The sequence below is a fragment of the Odocoileus virginianus genome, chromosome 19 (assembly GCF_023699985.2).
Source record: "Odocoileus virginianus isolate 20LAN1187 ecotype Illinois chromosome 19, Ovbor_1.2, whole genome shotgun sequence".
Classification (NCBI taxonomy): domain Eukaryota; kingdom Metazoa; phylum Chordata; class Mammalia; order Artiodactyla; family Cervidae; genus Odocoileus; species Odocoileus virginianus.
Genome location: NC_069692.1, coordinates 20,408,468 through 20,427,404, shown reverse-complemented (window position 1 = coordinate 20,427,404; position 18,937 = coordinate 20,408,468). Strand labels below are relative to the sequence as shown.

Below are 18,937 nucleotides of genomic sequence, written 5' to 3'. Positions count from 1 at the left end.
AGCTGTATAAATTTTTGAATAAACTTCAACGTGCTTGCAGTTTGGTTCAAAAAACAAAACCTCTAGTGAAGCAAAAAGAAAAAAAAAGGTGGGGGGGGGGACTTCAAAGCACTAAATAAAAGATAACAGAAATATATAGAAATAAATGTGCTTAATATAAACAGGCAGGCAGGATAAGCTATGATATTCTTTTTCTCCCTAAATTGCAAGGGAGTTGGGGGATAGAGATGAGGGAGGAGACAGGGAAGCCTAAAGAAAAACAGAGATTAAAGTCTGAGTAATTAAAGACCAATCACAAAAGGAGGGCAATACAAAAACCTTAAAAAGACTCATCAATTATTTTATCCCACCAAGCTTTATATTCAATAGCAATATAGGCTACAATCAAGTAGGTTTTGAAGATTCAAACTTAACATCAAGAAAACTGCTTCATGCTTTGTGGATGTTCAAAAGTATTTATTCAACCAAAGAAAAAGCTCAGCAAAAGAAAGCCCTTCAAGTTATTGAATTTTTGCTTATAATCAGCAAAAAAGTGAATTACAAGAACGTTAAGCACATAAAAATGACTTAAGCCTTCATATAAGCTTCAAATTAATGATCCAGAGAAATATGAGTTCAGGTGTAAGATTACTAACCTCCTCTAGGTTTATCTCATAACATTTATTCAGACAGAATTCAATCTTACCCGTAAGTCTCCTGTTCCAGGAAAGTATTCCCCATATTTATGGAACGATACAGTCATTACACGATCTGTTGTATAAAAAGCCTCCTCAACACCATCACCATGATGGATATCAATATCAATATATAACACTCTCTGATGATACCTGAAAACAAAGGCTTAAGTTTTCAAAAAGGTCTTAAGACAGGAAGAACTACCATGGATTCAAGAAACCTATTTTTGAGCTCCCGCATTCCAGAATGTTTAATCCTCTGTTTTCTTTACTTCCAGCCTAAGAGACCATTCAAAAAGACCATCCTCAAGTCAGAGTTTGAACCTCAGAGCTTATAAATCTCTTTATACCCTTTACATCTAGGTAAGAAAATGTATTTACTTTCTGAAATCTCTCTTATTCTGCTTTGAAAACATAGTGTATGTTTCTAAATATTTATAATTGAAGATTGCACCTTAGTTACAATTGCTACTGTAAAGCATCTTGCATCTCTCTAGTAAATCTTTAGTATTATAAAATAGGGTTTGACACAGTTCAAATGTGGACAATGGCTTCTGTACAGTCTTTGAGAACATATTTTTTTTTTACATTTTTAAAAGACTGAAAAATATAATCAAAACATTAATTTCATGATATGTGACAATTATATGAAATTTAAATTTCAATGTCTATAAGTAAAGCGGTAATGAAACATGGCCATGCTTGTTTGTTCACTATTGTCTATGGCTTCTTTCTCATTTCAACTGAATGTCTGTGACAGAAACTACAAGCTTCCCATTACTTGACAGTGCTGCTTGGCGAATGACCAATCACAGCAGAATCCGAATGCCTTTTAAGAGTCACAGGTATTATCATACTGGACATCTTATGTTAGTGATGACTCATGTCAAAACAAGAAATAAAGAAAGTGAATGCCTTATATCATCCTTTTAAGGCACAAGGAAGTGATGATTTTTATGGAATTAGATGGCACAGTACTATTATTCACTTTACAGTACTACCACAGCCATGTTAAAAGAATGTAATACATACAGGCTGACTAAACAAAACTAAGCTTTCACAAGAATATCCTCAACTCAAAGGAAAGTAACATCCAGAAACTTAGAAAATAACGTCTCATCATAGACTTTCTTTAAATAATAAAATAAAAATAGCGTGAATGGGCTTCCCTCATAGCCCAGTTTGTAAAGAATCCGCCTGCAATATGGGGGACCTGGGTTCAATCCCTGGGTTGGGAAGATCCCCTGGAGACGGAAACAGCTACCCACTCTGGTATTCTGGCCTGGAGAATTCCATGGACTGTAGTCCACGGGGTTGCAAAGAGAGTTGGACATGACTGAGTGACTTTCATTTCACTTTCACATAGTGTGAACAAAGTGTCTGAATGGCTCAAAAGCTGTTTGCTGTTAATTAAATCAGTTTGTACCAGTTGAAGAAATGTGTCCAGAGAAACTAAACTAAGCTTGTTAAGACTACCAGCATGTGGGCAAGAACTACTGCTCTGAGATGAAGACACAGGAACCAACACCAACAGTGAGTTAAAACAAGGCAAATGATTTCAAGTGGTTTTCCTTGGCTCTCTATTAGTCAAGTAACATAGCTCAGGTATTTATTGAGTCAATACCAAATTTTAAGTGATTGAAAAATCAGCCTTTATAAATAGTATGCATGGAATAACTTCAGGCAAGAACATTTTCAATTTGAGAAAAATACCAATTTGTTACAATCTGAAGTAGAATTGGCTAAGATGTGTTATCTAATGAAAGTTTAAAAAAAAAAATCTAACTTTGTAAATCTCCAAAATCACAAATACCTCTATAGATCTTTCTCTCCAACTGGCAGTCAAGAAAAACTTTAAAACTGATTCCTTTAGCAATTTAGAGATAATTATATCCATTAATACAGAACAAAACCCCACTCTATGAGGGAGCGAGGCAGTAAACTGGCCACATCCAATAGGTAAACAAATTTCAACACAGGTTTCAAATTTTTTTCTTGAAAAGTTAAAACTTACAAAATGTTAAAACACAAACTTCTAGGGTCACGTCATTTTTTCCAATAGTTTTTAAAACTACATCTCTGATCTAAACTGTCAAGCTACTTCTAATACTTTTAAAAAGGTACTTAATAAACTCTCAGACATTTATATGCACTTCTCATTCTTAATAATCCAAGTACTAGCCAAATTTCCTACATTTTTACAATGGTTTGGAATGAATCTGTACATGATTTATTAACTATTTTCAACCCATTGTTCACGTTTTTAAAAAGGCACAGGTTTTTATTATGAATTAAAACACTTTTTACAGGAAAAATGTCAAACACAATGAACTTACTTTAGTAATTCAAGGATGGCAAGCACAATATCATTAACGTAACAGAATCCTGATGCTTCTGATTTCTTAGCATGATGTAATCCTCCAGCCCAGTTAACAGCCATATCAGTTTGTTGTCGGTTTAACTTCACAGCACCAGCTAACAAATAGATAGGAGAAACTTTTAAATGTTCAAAATTAAAAGTTAGTGTAACTAGACAAAAGCCCTAGAGGAAAGAGGATGTCACGCATAAGCAAAAGAGTATAAAATCATAAAACGATCACTGTCAAGGGCACTAACAGTTTCTCTTCAGATAACTATTTTCCTGTAGCTGTGATCTGGTTAAATAAGAGCACATAGTTGGAAAGCGGTAGTGACAATAGTAGCTAGAAGAAAAGGAGGAAAAAGAAGCCTCTAAGTGAAAATGCAACTGAAGTAAAAAGCTGCAAATAAAAAAAGTTTACGACATTATGATCACAAAACTGGGTGGGGGGGGGCGCCACTGAAAACAACAGTAACTAAACAGCTATAAACATACTACTTTTGTTATTAAAATCAGCCACTATTAAAGCTTGTTTCAAACAAATATCTCAAAAAATACACACAAGTTTAAATCAACTTTTAAATTTGACGCAATCAAGATACTTACCAACTGAGCCACCAGTTGAAAGCTGACAAAACTCAAAAAGTCCATCAAACACTGGACAGTCCTCTCCAACATTAACTGTGGAAGATGGATTTCATTAATTTCAATCCATTCTGTGAATTAATGAAAGCCTTTTCTTACAAAAACTATATCCTAAAAATAATGTTCGTTTGATGCAATCATAAGACATACATATCATAGTGGTAAAGTTTGCAATTTTATCCAAGGCAGTTAAAGTGTTATATCTGAAATACCACCACCAATTCTTAACATGATTATTTGTGGAAAATATCTGCTTTTTAAACAAATAGCTATCAAAATAGAAGAGGTATTTGGTGCTATTTAATTAAAATATGAGGTTAAATTTCCTAGGCATTTCTCCTTAAATATACAACAGTAAATTAATCAAAATTCTAAAAAGTTTAAATTTAACTTCAATTGCTTTATGATTTACATTCTTTAAAACTCCTGTAAGTACATAGAACATCCATAACTTTAGAAATGTACTGATTACCAAAAAAATATAACAGCTGGTTGCCCACGTTCATGGTTAGTGTTAATCTTGAAAGATGTTAAGAATTAACTAAACTCATGACAGCCAAGATACAGATGAGATACTTAATGCACAAGGAGACAACACATACATATAGATATACAGCACATCACAACATATTTAGCTTCTTAGTACTGAGAGGATGAAATGGACATAGATCGTACCCATTCTCAGTTCTCCTCATCCCTCAATTTATATCCTCTTCAAGAAAAAGGGTCATTACTTTGTATAGCTTTGCACATCCTTAATTTATTTTAATGTATACATTTTAGCTTCCTGCTATTCAGATATGACCATTATCTTAACACAATTTAGTATTATGTAAATTTTAAACCAATCCTTTTAATTCATTTTACCTTAGGGCTAACTATGACTTAATCTAAGCCTAAATCCCCACTGAAAAAACAGGGGCAAATAATATCTATTAACATTTGTAATACAACATTTTATTGAATCAAATGAGATAATCAAAACGTACATCAAATTCTATGAATTTATAAGATGTCTAGCAACTACACTTAATTTAGTATTACTGAACAAACAATACTGTTTTTTTTTTTAACAAAATCATTACTGAAGTCCATCAATAAAAACATCAGAATAAACGCCAGTATCAAGCTTTAAAAGACATTGTTCTAGTCATTTTAGAAAGACATCTTGCACTCTATCTTCTTGCATTCAATCTCTAATAATAAAATATCTACAAAAGAGAACACTGTGTAGAAGAGAATCAAAAGCTTCATTGATACAACAAAAGGAAATACAGATATACATACAATTGCTCCTTGGTATCAACAAGGTATTGTTTTTAGGACCCTGATGACACCAAACTCTGGGGATGCTCAAATTCCTTATACAGTATTTTCGTACAACCAATGGAACATCTTCCCATATATTTAAATCATCTCTGATTACTCACAATACTTAATACAATGATAGCTGTATTAAGTTGAATTAAGTGTATTAAGTTGAAAGTAGACTGTTGTAACGGAGAAGGCAATGGCAACCCACTCCACTACTCTTGCCTGGAGAATCCCAGGGATGGGGGAGCCTGGTGGGCTGCCGTCTATGAGGTTGCACAGAGTCGGACAAGACTGAAGTGACTTAGCACCAGCAGATAGTTGTAAATGCACTGTAAACAGCTGCCTACAAGAGGCAAATTCAAGTTTTGCTTTTTGGAACTTTCTGGAATAGTCTGGATTAAAGCACACAAATAGAAGGCAAGAAATACACACACCAGACTAAGGCCAAAGTACAGTCATGTTTTTAGAAGCAGGGAAGTGAGGTTTCCCTACCAACATCCACTATCTCAAAGTTAACACGGAACCAAAACAAAGAGCAAAGAACATCCAAATAGCTCTTTGGCAGTTTGGCAGACCAATAAGTTTCAGGTAGGCTGTTTTGTCTTTTTTTAAAGCAGCTTTAGTATTGTCATGTGGACTTTTTAAAATCAATAAATAATTAAAATAATTAGATCAGGAAAATATCTAGATTTAGATAATTCTAATTACAAGTTCTTAAAGTACTTATTTATACTTATCACTACTAATATATACTTTTAACATAGAAACGTACATCTCTGCATCTGCTTACTATACTCAGACATGTTATCTGGTCTTATTGAACGTAGAAATTTGATGTACTCATCACTGTGGTATTTTGTCATTTCTTCAGCAGTGGCTTTATGGGGCCTCTGTGAAGAAAAATAAATGTCAGAATTGTGGAATTACAACTGGTTAGATCAGGGTTACCAAACACGAAGTATACAATGTCCCCTACCACTACTCTCAAAAGAACTAGGTCTGCCAGAATAAAACAGATAAATTTTAAAGCAAATCCAAATTTATACATGTGTGTTTTAGAAAGCAGTAATCAATTTCAAAAACAATATTCCTTTAAAAAGGATTACACAGGTCTAACACCAACTATGAATTAATCATTCCTTTTCTTTTAGTCACTTCAGTCGTGGAAATGGGTCAATCCTTCTAAAGACAAACACATGTGCATAAACTCTACTTTCTAACATTTTCTACCATAAACCTTCTGCTCTATAGCCAGTAATTTCATCACTGACCATTAATTTTCAGGAAGGTTGAGACTCATCCAGGTAAAATGAGACTCATTTTCTATTAGTTCATGATTTCTCTCCCTTTTTCTTTGACTATCCTAATCATCCTTGTTCCTAGGAAGTTCACTTCATTTATGACACCCTTTTTCCACAAGGCTTCCTAAATGCAAGTCCTATTCAACTCCTCTTCTCTAAATGTCTATAATCTCAAAGAAAGAAGCTTACATATATTGCCCAACACTGTTCACTGCTCCAAGCTGTCCTATTCTCCCCCAACAGACAGGAACTATTGCATCTTATATCTGTTTATCTACATTCTTAACTTTTCTGCACAACAGACACTTTGCATGTTTACTAATATAGTGTTTCTTATGACAACAAATATTTGTATGATTAATTTTCTACCTAATTCTTTTGTAATAGTCCCAGATCAACTCTTCAGCAGCATAGACAGGTCAATAATTATTTTAACAAAAATATCTATTATGCTAAATTGAGTTGGTCTCTAGTTATGGGATAACCTGGGGGAGGGAGATTGTTTTTTTTTAATGGTTGAAGGAAGGGAAAAAGGAGGCCACAGCTCCCACACTCTCAAGTTCTCTCCGAAAACTGAAACAAAAGAGGACTTTCTGTTTACTCCAGTCCTTTTCATCTGCTAAATGCCCTCCAAATTTGAAAACAAAGTTTCAAAGCAATGGTAAAAAACAAAGAAAACTGAATATTTACCAAAAGGTATACTCACATATATTTCCATTTTTCTATATAAGCCATAATTTAGCAGCAAGTTATGGGTCATGCGGATCCTATGAGGTTTCATGGGATGACCCTGTCCGTAATAATAATTTCCAATATCACCTAAAAAAGGAAAGACAAAATGAACAATACAGACAAGAGAATCTTCAGGAACTATTTATTGTTCATTGTCAGATGTCATCTAAATAAGATAAGCTTTATTTAAAATATTAAGTAATGATATTAAATTTTGTAACTCTCAAATTATTAGAAAACCAAGATACTATGCATGCTTCTACACACTGAGGACTCATTCGACACGTTATGTTTGTTCAAATACTAAGGCAAGCAAGCTTTTCTGATTTTTAGTTTACTAGAAGTTTGGGATTAGCATAAATAAAATACTCTTAACTCAAGTTACAAAAAGGAGTTACTGTTCCTTAAAGTGACACCTGCTTTTAGTATTCAATGGCAAATTCAGATGTGTAAGGTACATAAGGAGTTACACAAGCATGACTTAAAAATTTTATAGCAAATATTGCTTCTTAGATAATTCACTGGCATCCTCAAATCCTGTATAGTTGGTATTACCGTGGCTGGAATGTTTTATACATCCATATTGGTCAATAAGGAATTTTGGTAACTGAACCTGGGATCCTAAATGAAGTTTTGTTATGACATACTTACTACATTTTTCAGGCTAATGAGGGTATTTTGCCTCATTGTTCATGATTCATTCCAGGTCTTAACGATTTACACATAAGGTTTACTTTAAATAAATCCCAGATTTTTGCATACCAAATTCCAATAAAATTAATACTTTTAGGTAGGTAAAGAGCCAGTGTTTCTATAATAAAAAGTGTTAAGGATGCCACTTAAATATACACGAGTATTCTAATGCAATGGGCAGTTTTTACAACCATGTTTATTAGACATTACTTTCGGTACTAATTCTAGCTTTTAAATAAAATAACCAAGTCTAAAATTTGAGCCAATCTGACTGCAATGGTTTGAATTCATCTTAAATATGGGTTCATATAATAAAAACTAGAGATAAAAAACTAGAGATAAAAGAATGATCTTTACTCCCCTTCTAGATCAAAAATATCTTTCAAAATCCTGCCTAAATACACACTTTTTTTGTTTTGTTTAATGAAAACTGGAATTCAAAAACTTCTGCTTCTCTCTAACATATTTTTAAACAGTAGTCCAGGATGAACACTCACTTTTATAACATTATAACAGACTTGTTTCTAATACCACCACTAACTGATTTTGTTGGTGCTGCGTCTTTACTTACCTCTTCATCTTCAAAACAAGCTTTCCTCTGAAAGCAACTCATATATACGCATGGTCAACCTTTCTTAATTTGTGCCAACAATAAAGCTAAGATAATACAGACAAGGAGCAAAGCAGAGCTATGGGGACACGGTTCTGCATTTATCACAGTTCAGAGGCTATGAGAGTACCGGAAACTAATTTCCTAGCTGTAAAGCTCTGCTTTCCATCATGACAATACACATCAAGTTCCTTGAAAGCAGCCTGGTCTCAATAAATTCTTAGATATGGAAAGCCCACTAGATTTACAAAGTATCATGGGCCTAAGTTAATGCAAGGAAGGTTATTTCTAAGTTATCATCCCTACCAAAGGAGATAACAAGAATAAGAATAAAGATTCTTTAGCTTCCCAGGCGGTACAGTGGTAAAGAATCCACCTGTCAATGCAGGAGACGCAAGGGATGCAGGTTCGATCCCTGGGTCAGGAAGATCCCCTGAAGTAGGAAATGGCAACCCATTCCAGTATTCTTGCCTGAAAAATCCCACGGACAGAGGAGCCTGGTGGGTTACAGTCCATGGGATCACAAAGAGCTGGACACAATCGAGCAACTGAGCACACACAGTCTTCACATAACTTCCATCTTCTCTGTGTAAAAATTATCAAGATGAAATGTCTCTAAATCTTAATATCAAATACTCTAGTTATGTACATACTGAGAATTCAATAAAAAGCTATCAACTAATCTGCTAATTAAAAGATACTTGCTCCTTGGAAGAAAAGTTATGACCAATCTAGACAGCATATTAAAAAGCAGAGAGATTACTTTGCCAACAAAGGTCTGTCACGTCAAAGCTATGGTTTTTCTAATAGTCATGTATGGATGTGAGAGCTGGACTATAAAGAAAGCTGAGTGCCAAAGAATTGATGCTTTTGAACTGTGGTGTTGGAAAAGACTCTTGAGAGTCCCTTGGACTGCAAGGAGATCTAACCAGTCCATCCGATAGAAAATCAGTCCCGAATATTCATTGGAAGGACTGATGTTGAAGCTGAAACTCCAATACTTGGGCCACCTGATGTGAAGAACTGACTTATTTGAAAAGACCCTGATGCTGGAAAAGATTGAAGGCGGGAGAAGGGAACGACAAGGATGAGATGGCTAGATGGCATCACCGACTCAACGGACATGAGTCTGAGTAAACTCTGGGAGTTGGTGATGAACAGGGAGGCCTGACATGCTGCAGTCCATGGGGTCGCAGAGTCGGACACGACTGAGCGACTGGACTAAACTGAACTAACAATGAGAAAGACAACAATAATCTACCAAAGGAAAGTATAGCTGCAATTTCTCAGCAAGAGTGCTTGAAAAAAAGATGTTAGCAGCAATTAGCATTTATTCAGAGCATCTGAGAAGGCACTGTTCTAAGCACTTCACGTGTATTATCTGTTAATCTTTTCAGCAACCTTATGATGTAGGTATTATTAATATTACTACTGTTCCTATTTTATTAAAGTGAAGATGGAGAGAGGTGATATTGTGAAAGTCACATAGCTAGCAAGTAGAAGAGCTAGATTCAAACTCGGGCAGAGCAACTCTGCCAATGTTCTTAAGTGGTAGCTACTGAGAAAAGTAATGGCACTTACAGTTACTGGAAAGAAATGGTAGGGGGAAGGCTGACAAGAAAAGGACATAAAATGGAATACAAACATTTAAAGAAAATGAACATTAAAAAAACTACCTACCAACAGGGTCCTCAAATTTTATATGAATATACACAGCTTTCAACAAGTTTCTTGGCTATACTTTGGGGGCCCAGTTCTACCAAGAATATGCATCCTACGTAAATGACACACGTCCACAAAGGCAGCCAAGCTACAGACAATTGCTGTTTGGTTTATGAATTCTTCCAAAATGTAAGGGGGTATGAGAAGAATTGATTAATCCCCTATCACAAAATTCTCTACATGGCTGCTTTGCAGACATCCACTTTTTCATAAAGATAAAATAGCTTTCCTTAGTTGCAAAAACCTATGGATTTCATTCACCTCATTTAAATGGTCAGTAACATAATTTGGGGGCTTCCCAGGTGGTGCAGTATTCAATCCCTGAGTTGGGACGAGCTCCTAGACTAGGAAATGGCAACCGATCCGAGTATTTTTGTCTGAAAAATTCCATGGAAAGAGGAGCCTGGCAGGTTACAGACCATGCAGTCACAAAGAGTCAGACACAACTGAGCAAGGACGAAATGTAATTTGGGCATTTAAAATGTTACCCTGATTTTCATCAAAATACTAAAAAATGCTTTACCAGTGAAATAAGTATTCAGAAAAATTAGCTTGAAGTGGTTCCTTGAATACAACAAACTTTGTCAATGTGAAGTAATTACGAAAAAGATTTAGATATTACCTGCAAAATTTTCAAAACTGCTCACTTTTCAAGAAGCTCCCAGAATAGGGCTTCCCTGGTAGCTCAGACGGTAAAGCGTCTGCCTACAATGCAGGAGACCTGGGTTCGATCCCCTGGAGAAGGAAACGGCAACCCACTCCAGCATTCATGCCTGAAAATCCCATGGACCGAGGAGCCTGGTCGGCTACAGTTCCATGGGGTCACAAAGAGTCAGACACAACTGAGCGACTTCACTTCACTTCTCCTAAGGTCTACAATCTCGTTTCTTTAAAGTTCTCCAGACTAGATATATTTGATTTTATAAATGTAATATGATGTATCTGCCATATGTTATGTGACAACCTTAAGTCTGGGCCATATTCTGTAAGCAAACATTAATATTTCTGCAGCAAATGTGTAAATATTCAAAATAAGTGGATGATAAAAAAGATGGCAAATATTAATTCAAGTTAGGCTTTTGATTTCAAATGAGTTGTAAAATTTTTTTTCCACTTTTTGGATAATTCTGGATTTCAAGACTATGAAATTAACCTTTATGCCTAAAGAAAAGTTGACTAAAACATGATTCAAGAAAAAACAGAGAGCCACTGTATTATTTTTGTCTTCCACAGACTAGATAGGCCACTGGTGACTTTAACACACGGGCTACTTCTTGAAATACTCAGTCCTGGTTTCCATGGTACCACTTTCCTGGATTTCATAGCACCCCACAGCCACTCTTACACCAGCCTTGATTTATCTAGTCTCTTAAGTCCACTCATTCATCCAACACATCACCAGCCTACTGTGTGCCAGGCGGGAGCTTGAGTAAGTAAGTGAATCACCAGTGCTGCTCCAAATCCTCTTCTCTCAGGAACAAGGCACCTAACTGCTCAAAATTCAGAAATTCAGGAGTCATCTTTTATTTAGTGATCACCAAGTCCCAACTCCATTTCCAACCCAATCAACAGATTCTATCAGTTTTACTCCTAAAATCTCTCTTAAAAATGTCCATGTCTATCAGTTGCATTCATTACCTTGTATGTGGACCAATATATACTCAATTCTTACTTTCAGTCTTACATTCTATCACTCTTTCCTATCCTTTCTCCACTTTCCAGACACTTAAGAAAACTTCAGTGGCTTTCTGCTTCCTGAATAAAGTCCAAATCTCTAACCACAAAGTCTTGGGTGGTCTGGTCCTTTACTACCTGGCCTAACCCTATAGTTCCCTCATGTCTTCCCCTTAGCTTCCTCTCTGTTAACTGCATCAGGTCTTTTCTAGCTATGCAGCCTTTGAAGTCTGCAGTGTCTTATGAAAGAAAACTCTTTTAAGGAGGCTGGCCCATTCTATGTCTTCAGGGGCTTCCCTTGTCTAAATTTACCCTACCAAGGTCCCCTCACTTACTATCTAACACAGTCCTACTTTTCCTTCTTAAAAACATTTTTAATTAAAAATATTTTTTTATATTGGAGTATAGTTGATTTACAATGTTGTGTTAGTTTCAAGTGTACGGAAAAGTGATTCAAGTATACTTACACATATATCTATTCTTTTTCACACTCTTTTTCCATATAGGTTACTACAAGATTTTGAGCAGAGTTCCCTGTGCCATATAGTACTACACAGATTATCTATTTTATATACAATAGTTTGTATATGTTAACCACAAACTCCTAATTTATCTCTCCCTCCCACCTTTCCCTGCTGATAGCCATAAATTTGTTTTCTAAGTCTGGATCTGTTTTGTACATAAATTCATTTATATTATCTTTTTAGGTTCCACATACAAACGGTATCATATTTGTCTTTCTCTGACTTACTTTTCACTTAGTTTGATTATCTCTAAGTCCATCCATGTTGCTGCAAATGGCATTTCATTCTTTTTATGATTGAGTAATATTCCATTATTACTGTGTGTGTGCATGCGCGCGCGCATCTTCTTTAACCACTCCTTTGTTGATGGACAGTTAGGCTGCTTCCATGTCTTGACGACTGTAAACAGTGCTGCAATAAACACTGGGGTACATGTATCTTTTCAAGTTAGTCTTCTCCAGATATATGCCTCTCTGCTCAATTACGTCTTTTTATGACCCTATTGACTATAGCCTGCCAGGCTCCTCTGTCCATGGGATTCTCCTGGCAAGAATACTGGAGTGGGGTGCCATTTCCTCCTCTAGGGAATCTTCTTCAGATATATGCCTAGGAGTGGGATTGCTGGATCATACGGTAGCTCCATTTTTAGATTTTTAAGGAAAACCTCGATACTGTTCTCCATAGTGGCTGTATCAATTTACACTTCAATCAACAGTGTAGGAGGGTTCCCTTTTTTCCACACCCTCTCCAGTATTTATTTCTAACATAGTCTTATATTTTCTTCTTAGGACTTCAATCTTTTGTCTACACAACACAGACTAAGGACTTTAACTCCATTTAATATGTCTGAATTCAAAATTGACATCACCCCAATACCTGAACTTTAAATCTGATCTCATCCACCTTTCAATGCTATTATCATTTCCAAAGAGATAATTAACCTTTCTCCCCAAGTGCAACAGTTTCCTTTAAGGATTTGTCAACACAAGCATTTAAAGTTTTTGTTAAGGGAAAGAAATAATTACTAATACTTTTTTTTTGGTAGCAGAGAAATCTTTTCTTTTTTTACACCAGCAGTGGCAATAGTTCCACACTTGTGTCACCATAGGAAAAAGAAAAATCTTTTTAGGTACCAGGTGTTGCTCTCTCCTTGGACATTAAACCTAGACTATGTAGAAAAGGATAGATGGTGAGCTGAGTCAGATATACAAATCTATTTTCATGGAGAAAATAAACAAAATGCCACTCACCCTGCCTGCCTGTAACTTGAGTGGCTGTAAGAATTAGAATATATAAAAGGGTTCCAGCTGTAAACGTATAAGGTGTTTATCATTTATTCATCAATAATGCAAAAAACCCTGTATCCTTATTAAGGCTGGCAGAAGCATAGACAGCAGCAAAACAGATTTTATCCTCATGAAGTTTACATTACAGTAGGAAGAAAGACAAAAATTAGGTGTAATTGATAGGGAGAAAAACAGTAACAGGGATTAAGGCAAAAGGGAAAAGCTTCTCTGTTAAGGTGAAAGCTGAAGGAAGTAAATGGGAAAACAAAAATCTTGGGGAAGAGAATTCAAGTATAAGAAAATCTCAGTCTTATGTTCTGCTATGTTTAAATAAATGATGTGCAATAAAACCACTGGTATTTATGAACTGCTGCTATAATTCAGTATCCAGATTTGCCTCCAAAGAAAAGATTACCTATTTTATGGATAATAATGTTTATACTATATCTAAGAACCCATGCAGATATATTAAAGACTACCTAGCAAAAGGCTTGGGCTTCCCTGGTGGCTCAGCGGTAAAGAATCTGCCTGCAATACAGGAGACCGGGGTTTGATCCCTGGGTGGGGAAGATCCCTTGGAGGAGGGCATGGCAACCTACTCCAATACTCCTGCCTAGAGAATCCCATGAACAGAGGAGTCTGGCAGGCTGCAGTCCATAGGGTTGCAGAGTCGGACATGGCTGAGCGGCTAAGAAGCAGCAGCAAAAGGCTCTGGGATCACTGTTATAAATAAAATCTAAGGAAATCTGCCAATAGTTGACTGCCAGGCAGAATTCTTATAATGTGCTGCAGTAGACTCAGTGTATACCGGGAGACCTGATATTGGTAACTTTCATAGTCTATCTTTGTGCAGTGTTGAGTGCTTTTCTCTGAATTACTTTTCTCCAAATATTATGATGAACCCTCTCAGAGAAGGGAAAAATACAACACAGAGCAATGCATATAATCATATAAACTGTGATATACAGCCTTATTATTAATATATTGTATATACAATAAAACAGACACTAAAGGTAATTGGCCTTAAGCTAATTTAAAACAAACTACAGTTAACATTTCTTGACAAAGTATTACTGATGTATGTATTTAATCAGAGCCTAACACAGCTTGGCTTGCTAATTATATTTAAGTACAGAAATCACATCATTTTATTTTTTTCTCTTTTGCCATGAGGCATGTGGGATCTTAGTTCCCTGACCAGGGATTGAACCCTCACCCCTTGCAGGGAAAGCTCAAAACCATGACCACTTGACAACCAGGGAATTCCTAGAAATCACATTATTTTAAAGCCAGAAGGGATATAACTATATCATTTTATAGATTATCAACAATCTTGCAGTATATACTAGATGATCAAGATTCAGGAAACGAGTCATGAGTCAAAAGCTGCAAAAGTAAAAATTTCTCTTGTGCGTGCAGTTGCTTCAGCCATGTCCGACTCTTGGCGACCCTACGGACTGTAGCTTGCCAGCCTCCTCTGTCCACGGGGTTCTCCAGACAATACTAGAGTGGGTTGCTTTTCCTTTCTCCAGGGGATCTTCCCCACCCAGGGATCAAACCTGCATCTCCTGCAGCTCCTGCATTGCAGGCGGATTTTTTAACCATGAGCCAGTGGGGAAGCCCCAAAACTTCTCTTACTTTCCCTCAAAGTCTAAGGATATTTCATCCATCAATGCCTTGAAACTCTCATTCCAGTGATCTAAACGGTATGATAGTGAGGACTGTAATGTGAACAGAGAAAAGAACGTATGTCTTTAGAAGTCCCTTTCATTTGCTAGACATTCTGTGTCACCAACAGTAGGCCTAATGGTCCCAGTAAGCCCAAAGGTAGGATCCCTATGGTTACAGAATGTGCGATACCTCACTGCTTCCTTCTTGATCTTTCTTACTTCTATTTCCTTTACAACAAGTTAAAATCAGCTATTCTAGTTTCATAGATTATTGACACCGACACTATTATTTTTGACACTGATGTTGTTTAGTTGCCAAGTGGTGTCCGAGGGACCCCATGAACTGTAGCCTGCCAGGCTCCTCTGTCCACAGGACTTCCCCCGGCAAGGAATACTGGATGTTTGTCTATCATAGAGTCAGTTCTCTGACACACAAACTCCTTCCTCACAATTAAAAAAAGAAAAAAACAAAACTACTATCACTATCTTTATAAGCTGACAAAATAGGGTTTTTCTGGTGATGAAAATCTAAGCTTTTGGAATTAACTATGCACAGCTTCACATACTATCACCTACAAAGAACCAGCATAATGATACCTATTCAATAACCTGTGCAAAGTATTTTATTAGCCCACCCCCACAAAAAGAACCCAAAGCATATTCCTAATGTAAGCAATTACATATTCCATTCTAAAAATTAGTCAAGGAAGAGCCATAGACAAAAGACAGATAACCTAACCGGAGACATCTAAACACTCAATTATACACCTGCTGCTGGCCATCAGATGAAGCAGCTGAATGGTCCACTATAAAGTACTGACTAAATCACAAAGATTACTCTTCCTATCAAGTCTGCATCCTGCCCTTGGGATCAATACTTGCTCCCATTCCCTCAATGAAGGCTCATTGTAAATGGGCCCAAGAAAAGAATAGCTGTTGATAAAACTGCTACTTGAGTGTACCCTCTGGTTCTGCAGTTCAAGCCTGGTGGCAAGAAGTTTCAAGCAGCTCACTTCATCAGAGCCTATCACTGTCAACAGCAACTAACAGCTGCAGGCAGAGTCTTAGCACCAGTCACCCTAACCTTTTAAAACCTTTCTTCTCTACTCCAAGCCCTACTAACACATCTCTAAACCTTAGAAACAATATCATTTAAAAAATTAACTTACACACATAGTTATTTACTTTTCAGTTTGGTCATGGAACCCAAGTCAAAGCCAGTGACCCAAAATATGCATGAACTCTTTGAAAATTAACTCTAAGAAACTTCAGTAATTTACATTAAAATTAAAATCTACTCCCATCTCCACCCCTCCATGATGGCATAATTTCAAATCAATTTGTATCACATATTCATGCAGTCTTCTCAAAGAATACTTTAAAAACATGGCTATTGATATTTAATACTTAGATTTTTTTCTGTAAGATTTTAGATTTTTCCACAAATGACACAGGTGGTTATTTTATATAAACAGGCATGAAAATTATTCATGCCTGCTAACTGAAGAGACATGATATGGCCATTTTAAAACTAAAGTCTAGATTTTGACCTAGTCCTCTTAAGATCTTTCCATCAGTCTAAGATTTTATGGTTTATGATACACTGAATGTAAGAAACAGCTTCCAAAATTTTTATTACTTCACACAAATCAGATGGACTTTTAGGTCCCTGAACCTAGCTTTCTGTTAAATTTTAGAATTTCTTCTCTGGAGAGTAACCTAACTAAACTATTTACCAAGTTAACGTCTTCGTGCAAACTATAAAAAAGCTAACCACTTCTTTCCGTGTAATTTAGACTAGCACAGGAAACGGGATTCAAAAAGACTTACTGCTCAAATTGCAAATGAGGTCAGAACCTCTAAAACGAAATTATTTGATTTTTATAATTTACTGTTCCATGAGCTCAAGCTTATCTGATTACTTAGTACTTTCTGCCCTACTCCTCGAAGTTTTCCAACACCAGGACTCCCACCACCTAGAAACAGTTTTCGCAAGCCAGATGCCAAAGCTATCGGTCCTACACCTCCAAGGCAGGGTGTATTTCCTGATCGAACAAAGAGCAACAAAGAAGTGGGTGGTAACCGCCTCTCAGAGAGGCAAGCCAGGACCCATCGAGGCTGATCTACAACACAAGCAGCAACAGCGACAGCACGCTGCCCCACCACCGTCGCCTTTCCCGTGAAGGCGGACTACCTCAAACTCGAAAACCCTCATTTTTATTGAGGAAGTGAAGCCCTTTCATTTGAATGCTGAGAAAGTGGCGCTCAGAGAACCCGGCAAACAAAGGAGACGGAAGAAGCCCACGCAAAACAGGGGTGCGAACAAGCCTCGAGGCGGACGTGCCCCCCCCCCCCCCCAGGGGCTACTCTGCGGCACCCAACCCGGTCGAGGGGTCCGGGGTGAGGCCGGCGGCAGAGAAAAGGAGACGCTCGGGCCAGCCGGGGACAGGAGGGGAGAGGCGGGGAGGGGAGGGATGGGGGCTGGAGGGGCGGAGCTCTCGGGGCCGTGGGGCTTTGTGTGCAGTCTGGGCCGGGGTAGCTGTTAGGCCCGCGGGGAGAAATCGGGTGCAGGCGGCCGGAGCAGGGGACCCCCAAAACCTCCCTCCCACGAGCGGCGGGACAGGCGCGAGGGAGGGCCGTCCCCTTCGCACCAGCACCAAGTCAGGGTAGGCCGGCGGCGGACCGCACTGCCGGAGCGAGAGAGGCCGGAGGGAAAAGTGGGGCGTCCGCTTACCTCCCCGCGGAGGCTGCCGGACGGCGTCGGGTCGGGAATGGGTTAAGATGCTGCCAAACGTTGGTCCCTCCTCCTGACCCCTCAGCACCCGGCGCGACCACTCGCAACGGCGGCCGCAGAGCCGATGCGGCTCCGGGCCCGGCGCCACAACCCTGGGCCGCCCACCCTCTCACCCGCCCGGCGTCTCACCATCATAGTAGTAGCAGACTTTCTTCTTGCCGCCTCCTTGACTGTACGCCATGGGCTCCCGGGCCACCGCCGCCTCCGGCTCCTCCTCTTGCTGCTGCTGCTGCTACTGCTGCCTCCGCGGCTCCGGCGGGGAGAGAAGAGGGCTGGGGCGAAGGTGGAGGGTGGCAGTCCCGTGGGGAAGGGCAGGCCGGAGGGAGGAGAGGAGGGGGGGTGCCCGGAGGGCTGGGTACCGCCCGGCCGAAGGGCCGAGAGCGCGGACCTGGGGGCGGCAGCGGCGCCAACTCGCGACACTGGGGAGGGGGAGGGGGCCGCCAAACCACCTCCGGAGGCCGAGGGGAGGTGGGGCGCGTCCACTGCGACTCCACGGGGGAGGAGGGAGCAAGAGACTTCTTCAATTTGGGAAAAGAGGCTTTCTTTTGGTGAGCAACTTGCACAGGAAGGCTACCCAACACAGTCGTAAAAGGATTTTTTTTTTTACAAAAGAGCAGGCTTTCGCTTTACGAAGCGATTAGGTAGGTAAAGGGAGCGTGGAGCCGGGTGAACGCTCCCCCCTTCTGATCTTCGCACAGTGGTTGCGCCTATCCTGAGCCTGCGCAGTCGGCGCCTCCCCAACCGTAGCCCGGGCCGCCTGGACCCCCTCCGCGAAGTCCCACGCCGCTCCCCTCCCCCTCTGTCGCGAAGCTCTCGCCGGGCCGGACCACGTGCTCCGAGCCGGGCGCAGAGAGACCACTATCCCACCCCTTCGACCTTCTCGAACCTGCCCAGCTGCAACCCACGATCCCTGTACTGGGTCGTCGTGCATTTTATTTA

General features: G+C 38.8%; 1 protein-coding gene across 1 annotated transcript in view; it reads right to left on the bottom strand.

Moving 5' to 3' along the window:
- Window positions 1-18,434, bottom strand: part of HDAC2 (histone deacetylase 2) — a 31,764-nt gene extending 13,330 nt beyond the window's left edge. The window contains exons 1-6 of the mRNA XM_070449934.1: window positions 18,128-18,434; window positions 7,000-7,112; window positions 5,765-5,882; window positions 3,640-3,714; window positions 3,011-3,149; window positions 686-827 (exon numbers count right to left, since the gene is read on the bottom strand). Of these exons, the coding sequence (XP_070306035.1) occupies window positions 686-827; window positions 3,011-3,149; window positions 3,640-3,714; window positions 5,765-5,882; window positions 7,000-7,112; window positions 18,128-18,179 (639 nt within the window). The 5' untranslated portion in view covers window positions 18,180-18,434. The remainder of the gene's footprint in view (window positions 1-685; window positions 828-3,010; window positions 3,150-3,639; window positions 3,715-5,764; window positions 5,883-6,999; window positions 7,113-18,127) is intronic.
- Window positions 18,435-18,937: the final 503 nt, after the last annotated feature.